Here is a 17,332-nt window from a genome sequence, read left to right on the forward strand (position 1 = left end):
TTTTTCCAAATTTTGTTACGTTACAGCGTTATTCTAAAATCGATTCAATAAAACAATTTCCACAATCTACACACAATACCCAATAATGACAAAGCAAAAACTGGTTTAGAAAATGTTTTGTGAAAAACGAAAAACAGAAATACCTTATTTACATAAGTATTCAAACCCTTTGCTATGAGAATTGAAATTGAGCTCAGTTTCCATTGATCATCCTTGAGATGTGTCTACAACTTGGGGTCCACCGGTGGTAAATTCAATTGATTGGACATAATTTGGAAAGGCACGTGTCAATATAAGGTCCCAAAGTTGACAGTGCACGTCAGAGCAAAAACCAAGCCATGAGGTCGAAGGAACTGTCTGTAGAGCTCCGAGACAGGACTGTGTCGAGGAACAGATCTGGGGAAGAGTACCAAAACATTTCTGCAGCATTGAAGGTCCCCAAGAACACAGTGGTCTCCATCATTCTAAAATGTAAGAAGTTTGTAAACACCAAGACTCTTCCTAGAGCTGGCTGACCCAGCAAAACTGAGCAATCGTGGGAGAAGGGCCTTGGTCAGAGATTCCGATGGTCATTCTGACAGAGATCTAGAGTTCCTCTGTGGAGACTGGAGATGGACAACCATCTCTGCAGCACTTCACCAATTAGGCCATTATGGCAGAGTGGCCAGACAGAAGCCACTCCTCAGTAAAAGGCACATGACAGCCCGCTTGGAGTTTGCCAAAAGACACCTAAAGAATCTCAGACCATGAGAAACAAGATTCTCTTGTCTGATGAAACCAAGATTGAACGATTTTGTCTGAATGCCAAGGGTCATGTCTGCAGGAAACCTGGCACCATCCCTACGGTGAAGCATGGTGGTGGCAGCATCATGCTGTGGGATGTTTTTCAGCGGCAGGGACTGGACATCTTGTCAGGATCGAAGAAAAGATGAACGGAGCAAAGTAGAGAGAGAGATCCTTGATGAAAACCTGCTCCAGAGCACTCAGGAATTCAGACTGAGGTGAAGGTTCACCTTCCAACAGGACAACGCAGGAGTGGCTTCGGGACAAGTCACTGAATGTCCTTGAGTGGCCCAGCTAGAGCCCGGGACATGAACTCGATCGAACATGTGAAAATAGCTAAGCAGTGACGCTCCCCATCCAACCTGACAGAGCTTGAGAGGATCTGCCGAAATTAATGGGAGAAACTCTTCCAAATACAGGTGTGCCAAGCTTGTAGCGTCATTCCAAAGACTTGAGGCTGTAATTGCAGCCGAAGGTGCTTCAATAAAGGACTGAGAAAAGGGTCTGAATAGTTACGGAAATGTGATACATCAGCTTTTTTTATTTATATAAATTAGCAAAAAAATCTTACAACTATTTTTGTATATTATTATAATTTTTATTTAAACTTTATATAACTAGGGACGGGCTGGGATTATTTTTATTTATTTAGGACAAAACACACATCACAACAAGAGAGACACCCGAACACTACAAAAAAAAGACACCACAGATAGCAAGATGGCCCCGACAGAGATCGCCTCGCTTCAAGTCCTTAGGAAACTATCCAGGAATTTGTTTTTTTATGTATTATTTCTTACATTGTTAGGCAAAAAAATCTTAAGTGTTATTACACACAGCTGGGAATAACTATTGGATATACAGTTGAAGAAGGGAAGTTTATATACACCTTTACCAAATACATTTAAACTTCGTTTTTCACAACTCCTGACATTTAATCCTCGTCCAAATTCCCTGTCTTAGGTCAGTTAGGATCACCACTTTATTTTAAGAATGTAAAATGTCAGAATAATAGTAGAGAGAATGATTTATTTCAGCTTTTATTTCTTTCAACACATTCCCAGTGGGTCAGAAGTTTACATGCACTCAATTAGTATTTGGTAGCATTGCCATTAAATTGTTTAACTTGGGTCAAACGTTTTGGGTAGCCTTCCACAAGCTTACCACAATAAGTTGGGTGAAGTTTGGCCCATTCCTCCTGACAGAGCTGGTTTGGCCCATTCCTCCTGACAGAGCTGGTGTAACTGAGTCAGGTTTGTTGGCCTCCTTGCTCGCACATGCTTTTTCAGTTCTGCCCACAAATGTTATATAGGATCGAGGTCAGGGCTTTGTGATGGCCACTCCAATACCTTGACTTTGTTGTCCTTAAGCCATTTTTCCACAACATAACGATGGTCATTATGGCCAAACAGTTCTATTCTTGTTTCATTAGACCAGAGGACATTTCTCCAAAAAGTACATTCTTTGTCCCCATGTGCAGTTGTAAACCGTAGTCTGGCTTTTTTATGGCGGTTTTGGAGCAGTGGCTTCTTCCTTTGCTGAGCGGCCTTTCAGGTTATGTCGATATAGGACTTGTTTTACTGTGGATAAAGATACTTCTGTACTTGTTTCCTCCAGCATCTTCACAAGGTATTTTGCTGTTGATCTGGGATTGATTTGCACCAAAGTACGTTCATCTCTGGGAGACAGAATGCGTCTCCTTCCTGAGTGGTATGACGGCTGCGTGGTCCCATGGTGTTTATACTTGCGTACAATTTTTTGTACTGATGAACGTGGTACCTTCAGGCGTTTGGAAATTGCTCCCAAGGATGAACCAGACTTGTGGAGGTCTACAATTTTTTTTCTGAGGTCTTGGCTGATTTCTTTTGATTTTGCCATGATGTCAAGCAAAGAGGCACTGAGTTTGAAGGTAGGCCTTGTAATACATCCACAGGCACAGTCAACTTAGTGTATGTAAACTTCTGACCCACTGGAATTGTGATACAGTGAATTATAAGTGAAATAATCGGTCTGTAAACAATTTTTGTAATGGCTTGTGTCATGCACAAAGTGGATGTCCTAACCGACTTGCCAAAACTATAGTATGTTAACAAGACATTTGTGGAGTGGTTGAAAAACAAGTTTTAATGAGTCCAACCTAAGTGTATGTAAACGTCCGACTTCAACTGTAAGAGCGACGTCAACTTACCAACATTACGACCAGGAATATGACTTTTCTGAAGCGGCTCCTTTGTTCAGACCTCCACCCTGGACATTGGATCTAATCCCAGAGGCCGACCAAAAACAATGTCATCGCCGCAGGAGAGGCAGACAGAGTGGCCTCCTGGTCAGACTTAGAAGGCGAGCACACCACCCTCCGCTTCCAAGCATTTTAGTCACCAATGTCCAGGCTCTAGACAATTTTGTGGGCGAAATTAGGGCACAAATTGCCTTCCAGAGAGACAGAGATTGTAACATTCTCTGTTTCACGGAAACATGGCTCACTCGGAATATATGTTGTCAGAGTCGGTACAGCCACCGGGTTTCTTCAATCGTCGCACCGACAGAAACAAACATCTCTCTGGTAAGAAGAAGGGCGGGGATGTATGCCTCATGATTAACTACTAATGGTGTAACAATAATAACATACAGGAACTCAAATCCATTTGTTCGTCTGACCTGGAATTCCTTACAATCAAAAGCATTATCTCCCAAGAGAATTCTCTTCAATTATAGTCACAGCCGTGTATATCCCCCCCAAGCAAATACCTCAATGGCCCTGAAAGAATTTCTCCGGACTCTATGTAAACTGGAAACCATTTATCCTGAAGCTGCATTTATTGTAGCTGGGGATTTTAACAAAGCTAATTTGAGAAGAAGGCTACCTAAATTCTACCAGCACATTGACTGGACCACTGCTGCTGTAACTTCCGCGATGCATACAAGGCCCTCCCCTGCCCTCCCTTCGGCAAATCCGACCACAACTCCATCTTGCTCGTACCATCCTATAGGTAGAAAATCAAACAGGATGAACCCGTGACTAGAACCATTCAACGCTGGTCTGACCAAATGGAATCCACGCTTCAAGACTGTTTTGATCACGTGGACTGGAAAAAGTTCTGGGAAGCCTCAGACAACATCGATTTATATGCTGACTTGGTGAGTGAGTTTATTAGGAAGTGCATTGGTGCAGTGCATGTTGTACCCAGTGACTATTAAAACCTACCCCAACCAGAAACTGTGGATTTGATGACGGCATTCTGGTAAACTGAAAGCGCGAACCACCGCATTCAACCATGGAAAGTTCCTCAGCGTACACATCACAGACAAACTGAAATGGTCCACCCATGCAGACAGTGTGCTGTTGCGCCTCTTCAGGAGGCTGAAGAAATTTGGCTTGTCACCTAAAACGCTCAAACTTTCACAGATGCACAATCGAAAGCATCCTGTCAGATTGTATCACCGGTACGGCAACTGTACACCCTCAACCGCAAGGCTCTCCAGAGGGTAGTGAGGTCTGCACAACGCATCACCGTGGGAAAACTACCTTCCCTCCAGGACACCGACAGCACCTGATGTCACAGGAAGGCCAAAAAGATCATCAAGGACAACAACCACCCAAGCCACTGCCTGTTCACCCCGCTATCATCCAGAAGGCGAGGTCAGTGCTGGTGCAAAAAAACAGCTTCTATCTCAATGCCATCAGACTGTTAAACAGCCATCACTAACATAGAGGCTCACTTGAAATAATGTCACTTTAATAATGTTTACATATCCTACATTACTCATCTCATATGTGTATACTGTATTTCATACCATCTATTGCATTTTGCCTATCCCGCACGGCCATCGCTCATCCATATATTATATATTTATATGTTATATCTTATTCCATCCCTTTACACTTGTGTGTGTGTATTAGGTAGTTGTTGTGAATTTGTTAGATTACTTGTTAGATATTACTGCACTGTCGGAACTAGAACCACAAGCATTTCGCTACACTCGCAATAACATCTGCTAACCATGTGGATGTGACAAATAAAATTTGATTTGACCTAAGATACCATAGCATGGCAGCAACACAACATGATAACATGATAGCAACACAGATTGATGAGGGAAAAAAAACAATTTAATAAACTGTAGATTAAGGCTGAAGCCTAACAAAATGTGGAAAAAGTCAAGGGGTCTGAATACTTTCTGAAGGCACTGTAGCTTCATTCTTATGTTTTATTTCTATTGTGTTTTTATTTTCTTCTTCTGCACTGTCGGGAAAGGCATGTAAAGTAAGCATTTCATTGAATGGTCTACACTTGTTGTATTCAGCCCCTGTGACAAATAAGATTTAATTTGACTAACATTGTATTGCCACATGTATTCAGGATTATGATTCCTTGGGCTCTTTCCTTGCTTGGCCAAATGAAAACTAGACCTACGGTAAAATGTTCCCATAGCAAAGGAAGAGACGTTCTCACAAAGGGAGTGAAAATAGGTAGCTCTTTGCGAAGGGAATCACAGTTGCTGTGGAAACCAGACAAAAGGAACAACTTGGAGGCTAAACTCCATTCCAACCTTTCTCTACCCGTGGCTGCGGCAATATGGGTCAATGTTGAAAACCTGTACAGTTCAAGCCCTTTCAAGCGAGCCACACTAGCTGCCAATGAACCCGACTTGGAAGAAAAACAGTGGGAAAACAAACAAAATGTGAGTCTAATATGGGCCTCCTTGGACTTTTGTCATAGCGTACAGATGTCCATTAGACTTAATACTGTTTTATTATGAGCACCCAGCTTCCTAAACATGATCTATGTTTTACCCTAGACCCCCATACAATCAAAGCTTTGGGGAGGACACAGGAGATCCCAGTGAAACCTGATCCGGCTTGGGAATGAGGAGCACGTGTGGTGACGTACAATGACCATGAGAGAGCCTGAGGGTCAGGACGGCAGGGGTGGGCTGTTTTGACGGTACTAACTTAGCTGTGAGCCAAGGCCAACAACAGTGAAAGTCCTTTCCGAGAAATGGGGCACTCATGAATTCCACACTTTACAAAACAAACTCAATACTAAGTGGTACAGGAAAAACTACAGTAAGAGACTGGATGGATTGTTTGGTCTGGCTGGCTTGTTTACATGATGAAATAAGACTCAGAAACCCAGATGTTTTGGATCACAAATATGTGCGGCTACGTTCTTGTCTTAAATGTTGTAAAAAACATGACAAATACAAACTACCTGGGTAAATTCCTTCCATCCCTCTCTGTGTTAAATACGATTTACATTCTGCAGAGAAAGTGTCACCTTGGACAGACAGTGTTTACTGCTGGATCTAGCTCCTTTTCTGAGGAATGTGCCTCAGCTCTCAGAAACCCAAAGAAATGCTGTACATTCAGTATACATGTTTTGTCTATGACAAAAGGGGATGATTACAGTAATAAAGGGGATACAGTAACAAAGGGGATGATTACAGTATGCACCAGGGCCTGAGTTACAGACCTGTAGTTATAACTGCTGTATTCAAAGTCAATCAGCATGAGCTTCTGTCCGTCAGAGCCCTCACGACCACTGAGGAGCAGGACATTTCCTATAGGATCACAGGAATAATTATTACACCACACGGTACAATACCTTGTATTTAAAATACTATCTTCACTAGCTTTACAGAAAGCAATACTATGCCTAAGATCCTTACCCTCTTGACAGTCATTGTGGCAGAAAACAACAGGGGAGTGAGTGGAGTCCAGCAAAGATCTACAAAGAAAAACAAGCCATATTTCAGCAGGTAAGAAGCAGAAGTTAGAATGCATTCGGAAAGTATTCAGACCCCATGACTTTTTCCACCTTTTGTTACGTTACAGCCTTATTCTAACATGAATTAAATAGTTTTTCCCCTAATCAATTTACACACAATACCCCATAATGACAAAGAGAAAACTGTTTTTTAGTTATGAAATGTCACCTTTACGTAAGTATTCAGACCCTTTACTCAGTACTTTGTTGAAGTACCTTTGGCAGCAATTACAGCCTTGAGTCTTCTTGGATATGACGCTACAAGCTTGGCACACCTGTATTTGGAGAGTTTCTCCCATTCTTCTCTGCAGATCCTCTCAAGCTCTGTCAGGTTGGATGGGAAGCGTCGCTGCATAGCTATTTTCAGGTGTCTCCAGAGATTGGGTTCAAATCTGAGCTCTGGCTGGGCCAATCAAGGATATTCAGAGACTTGTCCGAAGCCAATCCTGCGGTGTCTTGGCTGTGTGCTTAGGGTTGTTGTCCTGTTGGAAGGTGAACCTTTGCCCCAGTCTGAGATCCTGAGCACTCTGGAGCAGGTATTTTTTTTTTTTCAAGGATCTCTCTGTACTTTGCTCCTTTCATCTTTCCCTAGATCCTGACTAGTCTCCCAGTTTATGCCGCAGAAAAACCTCCCCACAGCATGATGCTGGCAACACCATGCTTCAACGTAGGGTAGGTGCCAGGTTTCCTCCAGATGTGGCGCTTGGCATTCAGGCAAAATAGTTCAATCTTGGCATTCCAGAAAATCTTGTTTCTCATTGTCTGAGAGTCCTTTAGGTGCCTTTTGGCAAACTCCAAGCGGGCTGTCGTGTGCCTTTTACAAAGGAGTGGCCACTCTACCATAAAGGCCTGATTGGTGGAGTGCTGCAGAGATGGGAGAACCTTCCAGAAGGACAACCATCTCCACAGAGGAACTCTGGAGCTCTGTCAGCGTGACCATCGGATTCTTAGTCACCTCCCTGACCAAGGCCCTTCTCCCCCAATTGCTCAGTTTGGCCGGGCGGCCAGCTCTAGGAAGAGTCTTGGTGGTTCCAAACTTCGTACATTTAATAATGATAGAGGCTACTGTGTTCTTGGGGACCTTCAATGCTGCAGAATATTTTTGGTACCCTTCCCCAGATCTGTGCCTCGACACAATCCTGTCTCTGAGCTCTACGGACAATTGCTTCGATCTCATGGCTTGGATTTTTGCTCTGACATGTACTGTCAAGGTGTGTGCCTTTCCAAATCATGTCCAATCAATTGAATTTACTACAGGTGGACTCCAATGAAATCGTAGAAACATTTCAAGGATGATCAATGGAAACAGGATGCACCTGAGCTCAATTTCGAGTCTCATAGCAAAGGGTCTGAATACTTATGTAAATAAGGTATTTCTGTTGTTTATATTTATAATACATTTGCTAACATTTCTAAAAACCTGTTTTCGCTTTGTCATTATGGGGTATTTTGTATAGATTTATGAGGGGGGGAAATGATGTAATCCATTTCAGAATAACACTGTAACGTAACAAAATGTGGAAAAAGTCAAGGGGTCTGAATACTTTCCGAATGCACTGTATATGTCCACGAATTCACTGTTTACCCCCCAAAAAACAGAATGCCAAATTCCAACACATATTTCAACCACTCAGACAACAGAGTCTTTGTATGGAATTATTGGCTTATTATTGTTGACTGGATTCCACACCAATTTATTGGAAAACACCACGTGACTATTACATATCTGAATTACTGCATATACATGTAATCATGTCTGTTCCTGTGTGCTTAGTCTAAAAGGTGTTATGTACGTGATTCAGGAACCAGGGTGGCCTTACTTGAGACTCTCCATCTCCTGGGGCAGATTATAGCTCCTCAGACGGGCAAACTTGCGAATGTGTGACTCCCTGGTGAAGGTTAGTCTCATCACCTGGTTCAGGTACCTGTGGATAGGGGAAACATTAGGACAGTCAGGGTACGTATGGGATACAAGAGGTTGTAGAGTTTAAAGATAAGAGAGATATCACTATTTTATCACAGCGATGATGATAATGCACTTCTTGTCTATACTCGTACAAATGACGCATTATCTGTGAGGACAAGCAACTTTTTCTCTGTGATTTCCTTGAAACTATCCTTAGGCCACGAAGCAGGTCAACAAGTCAATATTTCACTCCGATAAGCTAATCCATTAAACAATTCATATGCCCTGTTTTAACTGTAAGTAAATACTGTAAGTCAATTCACTAGGCCATTCATAAAACACATCATCAAAAGGAAGGCAAAGAACATTCACTAAGTCTGTTATTGGCGTGTTTTATTCTTCAAATACTTCGGGAAACATAATGTTTCAATTTTAACATGTAATCAAATCAATTTTAACCCATGGAATTTGGTGTACCGTTTGTCACTCCTTTGCATTCCACACGTTAACGCTCTAACCGCTGCTTTCTCCACAAGCTCTATTTGTTTCTACTTGAGGGCTATTGCATGAAATTATATTAGATCATTAGAGAGAAAAAACAATTAAATTACCTCTAGAATAAGGATGCAACGCAACAAAACGTGGAAAAAAACTAATCAATTCTAAAAGCTTTAACAAGAGCAAGGTATTGTGTTTCATTTGAAAACAGCATCACATTTTGTAAAAGCAGAATATTTCAGGTCATCCTACCCCCTAACCTCTCTGTTATTCTCAAACCAGGTGACTTGAGGATTGACCAACAAAAGCAAACTAGCAACCATTTTGTAAGAGGAGATATGTGTGATAGCTAATGTTTGTTTGGAGCTTTCAGTGAGGTCAGGTTAGGCAAAGAGGGTTTACAGTTTCTATTGGAAATTGCATTATAAGAGACCAACTCACTTGTCGATAGTTCCAAACAGCCATTTGGGCTCCTTGTTGAAAGGCATCCTCATACCATGGAACTTGGCCATCTTCTCAGCTATTTCAGCAGATATGCTTGGCATGCTCAGCTCATCTGTGTCCAATTTGCGACTCTATTAACACAAAGGACATCAGGTCTTCAAGTCTTAGCTGAATACAGCTTGTCTTAAATCCCATCAAGCTGACAACTTTTTATGCAACAATAAACAGAGACAACATTATCAACTGCTGACAGGGTTGTCAAAAAGAATGGAGGATATAACCAGCTTCAATGCATTCTTCCCTCCACTCTGGCCACTGTCAACACTAACAGTTTAAGATCTTATCACAGCAGAAGCTGCTTAAAGGCCATTTGCTTGACCTCTGTGGTTTCTTGGTCTCCGAGGACTTTAAGTGGATAACTAAAACATCTTTACTGCTGTTCTAAAACATGTATTAAGATGTACCAGTCAAACGTTTGGATACACCTACTCATTCAAGGGTTTTTCTTTCTTTCTTCTTTACTATTTTCTACATTGCCAGCAGCATACCACCAGGCATACCACCCTGCATACCACTGCTGGTGTTTTTCTGAAGCTAAGCAGGGTTGGTCCCTGGATGGGAGACCAGATGCTGCTGGAAGTGGTGTTGGAGGGCCAGTAGGAGGCACCCTTTCTGCTAGTCTAAAACAAAAAATATCCCAATGCCCCAGGGCAGTTATTTGGAACATTGCCCTATATAGGGTGCAGATGGGTTGTTAAATGGGTGTCCTGACTCTCAGTGGTCACTAAAGATCCCATTGCACTTATTGTAAGAGTAAGGGTTTTAACCCTGGTGTCCTGGCTAAATTCCCAATCTGGCCCTCATATGGTCACCTAATCATCCCCAGCTTACAATTCGCTCATTCTTTCCCCTGTAACTATTCCCCAGGTTGTTGCTGTAAATGAGAATGTGTTCTCAGTCAACTTACCTGGTAAAATAAGGGATAAATAATGAAGACAATCATTCTGTCAACCAGCTTCACGAGGTAACCACCGGGGACACTTTTCTTGGTTACAACATGATTCCATATGTGTTATTTAATAGTTTTGATGTCTTCACTGTTATTCTACAATGTAAAATAAAGAAAAACCTTGTAATGAGTAGGTGTTTCTAAACTTTGGATTGGTACTGTACATCATACAAGCAAAACTGGTGATTCAGATAGAACATGACTATACTCTTGGTCTGTACCTATTTCAATTGATTAAATTGTCTAGCCTGAGGTGTGGGTTGAATTTTGCAAGATAACTCTTGTTAGGACAATGCCTGGGCAACATGGGCATGGAATCAATTTACTTATCACTTCAAGCTATTTTTTGCCACTTTAAAAAGGGAAGATATTTAGTATGGTTAGGGGAGCAGGTAGCCTAGCAGTTAAGAGCGTTGGTCCAGTAACCGAAAGGTCGCTGGCTCAAATCTGGCTAAGTGAAAAATCTGTCAATGTGCCCTTGAGCAAGGCACTCAAACTTAATTGCTCCTGTAAGTTGCTCTGGATAAGAGTGTCTGCTAAATTACTAAAATGTCAAATGTATTCCCTTTGTACATACTGTAAATTAAACACACATCACTGAACAGAACACGCACAGATCCTACAGGTTTCCTATCTTAATTTGAACAATTTCTCACAGCAGGAAAATAATCCTACAGGAATTGTGGATAATAATTCATGTATAAAAATAAAGTATAATCAATACACTCTATGGATTATAATTAATGGACCTTTTTGTAGAGGATGATACATTTTTTGTTAGGGGAAATCAAGTCTGACATTTAAAGTGGAAATTACAAACTTCAGAATACTTTTTAAACCTTGAATACACTACAAGTTTGCATTTACTGCGGCACAGGATCATTTTCTGAGACAGCAGAGTGATTAAATTAAGATAGTACACCTGTACACACATACATGTACTCAGGCACACACACACGCACACACAGGCACACAGTCGTGAATATTTGTTTTCTCTATCAATGATTATCACTCCACAGAGTCACTTACAGGGACAAACTGCTCCAGTCTGCCCTGGGGGAAGATGCCATAGAGTTTGGGCCCAAGCTCCCGCTCTGCCAGAATGGCAAACATCACACTCTCCAGCACCATGGCCTCAGCACCCTGCAGACACATAGAACAGAAAGTTGTTAACTTCTATTGAACTTCAGGATTGTCAGTCACTGTTGCCTTGCACAACCAACCTTAGAAATTAGGAGGGAAAATGACTTAGTCATTGGTTGATGTTTTCATGGTAACTGGAAGAGAAGACAATTAATAGGATAAGCTAAAAACGACTGCAGCCAACCTGTGGTCCAATGTTAGCTGTGATTTTTCATCAAGTGGGGGTTAGTAGGACAGAAACTCATTCAATTCTATAGGATTAAATGAGAACAGCTTAGACAGCGGAAGCTGATGATGAGGCACATGACCGTACATCACATGAAACAAGCTTAGGCTGTCTGGAAGAGATAAGATCATTTTTCCAAGGATCTAGCATTCACAATTATAAATCAATGATACACAGGTCCAGATATTCGAGTCATGGGAACTGTAAAATGGCTACCTCAAACAAATTACGTTCACAACTCTGAAAGTGATTTGGCAGGTATTTCATCCATCATGGTGGTAAGATGAAAAGCAGATTTGGACCAGAAAGGGAAGAAGTGAGTTGCGTTCCACATGAGGAGAATAATAAAACAAGGGGCCAATTGTACTGAGAGAGGCAGAGCCTGCCAACAGCATCAATTAGTAATTGTGGCTGCTTAACCAAAGAAGATACCAGGGCTTTCAACTGTGGAGTAAAATGGTGTCAGGAGCAATTATCTGAGCCCAGAGCTCTAAAATAGCTAGAATTCAAAAGATAGGCCTATACAGTCTGACACAATTTATTAGAAAAGTCTGTTAACCGAAAAGATAAATATATGTTGATACTTAAAAATAAAGGGTTCTTATTATTGCATATTAATGTAGCTAAGTACATTAAAAATAATCTGCATTATTACACTTTATATACAGTACTATACAGTAGTAACCCATATAGCCTTGAGTACAATCCAAATACGTTGTAGCCGACAGGTGCATGGCCGCGGGAAAACCTTAGTGCTGCTTTTGATAGCATCGATCGCCACATTCTTTTGGAGAGATTGGAAACCCAAATTGGTCTACACGGACAAGATCTGGCCTGGTTTAGATCTTATCTGTCGGAAAGATATCAGTTTGTCTCTGTGAATGGTTTGTCCTCTGACAATTCAACTGTGAATTCCGGTGTTCCTCAAGGTTCCGTTTTAGGACCACTACTGTTTTCACTATATATTTTACCTCTTGGGGATGTCATTCGAAAACAGAATGTTAACTTTCACTGCTATGTGGATGACACACAGCTGTACATTTCAATGAAACATGGTGAAGCCCCAAAATTGCCCTCGCCTGAAGCCTGTGTTTCAGACATAAGGAAGTGGATGGCTGCAAACGTTCTACTTTTAAACTCGGACAAAACAGAGATGCTTGTTCTAGGTCCCAACAAACAAAGAGATCTTCTGTTGAATCTGACAATTACTCTTAATGGTTGTACAGTCGTCTCAAATACAACTGTGAAGGACCTCGGCATTACTCTGGACCCAGATCTCTCTTTTGACGAACATATCAAGACTGTTTCAAGGACAGCTTTTTTCCATCTACGTAACATTGCAAAAATCAGAAACTTTCTGTCCAAAAATGATGCAGAAAAATGAATCCATGCTTTTGTTACTTCTAGGTTAGACTACCGCAATGCTCTACTTTCCGGCTACCCGGATAAAGCACTAAATAAACTTCAGTTAGTGCTAAATACGGCTGCTAGAATCCTGACTAGAACCCAAAAATTTGATCACATTACTCCAGTGCTAGCCTCCCTACACTGGCTTCCTGTCAAGGAAAGGACTGATTTCAAGGTTTTACTGCTAACCTACAAAGCATTACATGGGCTTGCTCCTACCTATCTCTCTGATTTGGTATGTCCTGCCGTACATACCTACACGTACGCTATGGTCACAAGACGTAGGCCTCCTAATTGTCCCTAGAATTTCTAAGCAAACAGCTGGGGGCAGGGCTTTCTCCTATAGAGCTCCATTTTCTTCTTCTTCTTCTTCTTCTTCTTCTTCTTCTTCTTATTTTTACTCTGTTTATTAAGTTTTACACACACACAGACAAGACAAAGCAATATAAATAATATACTCAACTAGAAAAAAATACAAATAAAAATACAAGTAAAAAAATTGCTTTAAAGATACCATACTTAAGTTAAACACACCAGGCAGAAGGCTACAGAGGTTAAAGGGCAATCTATAGTAGAGCCCCATTTTTATGGACTGGTCTGCCTACCCATGTGAGAGACGCAAACTCGGTCTCAACCTTTAAGTCTTTACTGAAGACTCATCTCTTCAGTGTGTCATATGATTGAGTGTAGTCTGGCCCAGGAGTGTGAAGGTGAACGGAAAGGCTCTGGAGCAATGAACGCCCTTGCTGTCTTTGCCTGGCAGGTTCCCCTCTTTCCACTGGGATTCTCTGCCTCTAACCCTCTTGCAGGGGCTGAGTCACTGGTGCTCTTTCATGCCGTCCCTAGGAGGGGTGCGTCACTTGAGTGGGTTCCTGTCTGGGTTGGCGCCCCCCCTTGGGTTGTGCTGTGGCGGAGATCTTTGTGGGCTATACTCGGCCTTGTCTCAGGATGGTAAGTTGGTGGTTGAAGATGTTCCTCTAGTGGTGTGGGGGCTGTGCTTTGGCAAAGTGGGTGGGGTTATATCCTTCCTGTTTGGCCCTGTCTGGGGGTATCATTGGATGGGGCCACAGTGTCTTCTGACCCCTCCTGTCTCAGCCTCCAGTATTTATGCTGCATTAGTTTGTGTGTCGGGGGGCTAGGGTCAGTTTGTTATATCTGGAGTACTTCTCCTGTCTTATCCGTTGTCCTGTGTGAATTTAAGTATGCTCTCTCTAATTCTCCCTTTCTTTCTCTCTCTCAGAGGACCTGAGCCGTAGGACCATGCCTCAGGACTACCTGGCATGATGACTCCTTGCTATCCCCAGTCCATCTGGCCGTACTGCTGCTCCAGTTTCAACTGTTCTGCCTGCGGCTATGGAATCCTGACCTGTTCACCGGACGTGCTACCTGTCCCAGACCTATTATTTGACCATGCTGGTCATTTATGAACATTTGAACATCTTGGTCATGTTCTGTTATAATCTCCACCCGGCACAGCCAGAAGAGGACTGGCCACCCCTCATAGCCTGGTTCCTCTCGGTTTCTTCCTAGGTTTTGGCCTTTCTAGGGAGTTTTTCCTAGCCAATGTGCTTCAACACCTGCATTGCTTGCTGTTTGGGGTTTTAGGCTGGGTTTCTGTACAGCACTTTGAGATATTAGCTGATGTACGAAGGGCTATATAAATAAATTTGATTTGAAAATGTTTTGGGGTGGAGGTGAGGTCAAGGGATATTTTTCTCTGCTCATACAGGAGTAATAGGCCTAGTGCACTAATTTGGTGGGAAAAAGTTTATTTTATACATATATTATTTTTTCTTTAAATATATTTTGGGGGGATTTTGATTCATCAGCACCCCTACTTCCTGCGGCTATGAACAGGTGCCCTTATCGACTGTTACGGCTATGAGCTGGCAGTGGTCTGTGGACTCTGACTATCGGGCAAGAAATTTGCTAAGTGTGCACTTCAAAGTGACTCAGCTCTTTCTGTCGGAAGCCAAATAGGAGGAAAATAAACCATAGTACTGCTTTGCTAATGGCGTGTTGAATGCACATTGGACTGACCTCATATGACTATAGACATAGGGAAAACATTATTAGTAAACAGGGTTGGGTAAGTCTATCAAAAGTGTGCGAGTTTGAGCATGTGTCCATTAGGCCTATGGACTTAAAAAAAAATCAGCATTAATTAGATTGAGCAAAAAAAGCCGCACTTTTCTTCCATAGGCTTGGATCCACACTATGCAGCTGTTGCAAGAGCACATTTTTCACTGGCTGTCCACTGGTTTCAAAAACAATTATTGATAGGCAGCTTAAACTTCTTGAATTCAACCATTATTTGGTTCAAATACACATTTGTGAACAGCCATCCACAATCCGTAATACCGTGACTACACGGTCTGCGAGTGTTGCAAAATAAATTTTGAAATCTATGTTATTCAATTATTGCACCCACACTGCTCGCACATCAACGAGCGTCTTCGTTGCCAAGGGCTAAAATAGAAGTCCTTTCTATTTCTGACACAGATCGTGCTGCAATTCCTGCCTCTCCCATCTCCTCATTGGTTTATAGAAGCAGGTACCCACGTGCCATCTCCTCATTGGTTATACCCATGTGGGTGATTGAAAAATGAACTGTGTTGCCGGTCGTCATGGTAATACTATGAAGGTTTAGATGCCAATCACCATATAAGTTCAAAGATTAAAAAGCCTGGAAGGAGGAGAGATGACTAGAAACGATTCGGTTGACCGTTATGTGTGGATTAATTGTCGGAGTAGAGGACCTTGTGCATTTCAGGTAAAATAACAACTCAATGTTTATATCCCAGGACAAATTAGCTAGCAACAGCAAGCTAGCTAAAAAGGACAAATTAGCTAGCAAGTGCAAGCTAACTAGCTAAATTGCCATAAATGTTTAATGCTTTTCGACCTGTCCCCAAATTAATGTAATTGGTTCAGAGTTTGTTTTTATATTTTAACCTGAGTGTCGTGATCGTGTTTGGTGTAGGGGGACAAAATAAATGTATGCACGATGGCGCACGCGCTCAGCCGGTTTGAGTTCCGTGTAAGGCGCAAATAGCTAAATGAGAGAGCAGCAGTGGGATTCACATCAATGCGCTATGTAGATATCAATAATAAGTATCGCCGTAGACTACACCAGTGCTGTCATCCTTACCTATAAGCGTTTATTCAAGTTGGATAATCTTTGGATGCTGACCTGGATGCTGACCTCTCACCTTTGGAAGACAGCTTGAACTGTAGCCTACAAAGCCTATTCCTGATCATTTCCCTTGATCCATAAAACACATCTGGTGTGTTATCATAGTGGTCTCTGACTTGTGGTCAGACTCGCTCAGGTGGAACAAAATTAAAATTGCGCCTTTTTTCAATGCTGATTTCAATGTCATTGAGAAAACAGAGAGGTGTCAACTATTTTTTTCCGCAAACATACTTTCTGAATTTAAAAGTAATCCTCAAAGTAATCATCTAGTTTTTCAAAAGTATCTGTAATCTGATTACAATATTTTTGCTGGTAATGTAACGGATTATAGTTACCATTACATGTAATCCGTTACATGTAATCCGTTACTCCTCAACACTAAGTAAATAATCACTGACAACATGGGGAACTTCTACAGTACTCATTTTTGAATGGCTTTCACACTATTCAAAATAGAGATATCATCTTTATGGGTGAGACCATAGATTTGTACATATGAAGCCATAATGATCCTTAGTGTGGCAGACCTATTAAAAACAACTAAGCCAATTTTAAACTCTGCAAGTATTCATATTTGACACATTCACAGATGGGTTCTGCTCCGATGATATTAACAACATATCTCTGTGGTGCTGATGGATGCCAAATGGAAATCTGCTCAACCTGTTATCATAATCATCCTGACGAACATTGTGGCCTTGCAGCCTGTATGTAGGTCTACATGTACAATGCATTTCCATGTCCATGAAATCACTCTAAAAGTGGGTCAGCAGTCCAACGACATTTATTTTACAACCTATCACAACAGGTTGTTGAGCAAGGCTTTTCAAATTCAATTGGCTAAGTAGCCTAATTTTCAGGTTAATAATCAACAATGCTATCTATCATCCACATCCTGGTCTGTTGATGACCACTTTGTTGTGCAACTGTTCAGCACTCCATTCATCCAACC

The 17,332-nt window shown here is 41.7% G+C and overlaps 1 protein-coding gene across 2 annotated transcripts in view; it reads right to left on the reverse strand.

Annotated features, from left to right (window-relative positions):
• LOC109889341 (choline kinase alpha) overlaps positions 1 to 17,332 on the reverse strand; it is a 32,044-nt gene that overhangs the window by 4,334 nt on the left and 10,378 nt on the right. For both annotated transcript variants that reach the window (XM_020480702.2, XM_020480701.2), the window contains 5 exons: positions 11,438 to 11,551; positions 9,397 to 9,530; positions 8,372 to 8,476; positions 6,454 to 6,512; positions 6,258 to 6,345 (listed from right to left, as the gene is read on the reverse strand). In XM_020480702.2, coding sequence (XP_020336291.1) covers positions 6,258 to 6,345; positions 6,454 to 6,512; positions 8,372 to 8,476; positions 9,397 to 9,530; positions 11,438 to 11,551 — 500 coding nt within the window. The remainder of the gene's footprint in view (positions 1 to 6,257; positions 6,346 to 6,453; positions 6,513 to 8,371; positions 8,477 to 9,396; positions 9,531 to 11,437; positions 11,552 to 17,332) is intronic.

This window comes from Oncorhynchus kisutch, linkage group LG4 (genome assembly GCF_002021735.2).
Source record: "Oncorhynchus kisutch isolate 150728-3 linkage group LG4, Okis_V2, whole genome shotgun sequence".
Lineage (NCBI taxonomy): Eukaryota > Metazoa > Chordata > Actinopteri > Salmoniformes > Salmonidae > Oncorhynchus > Oncorhynchus kisutch.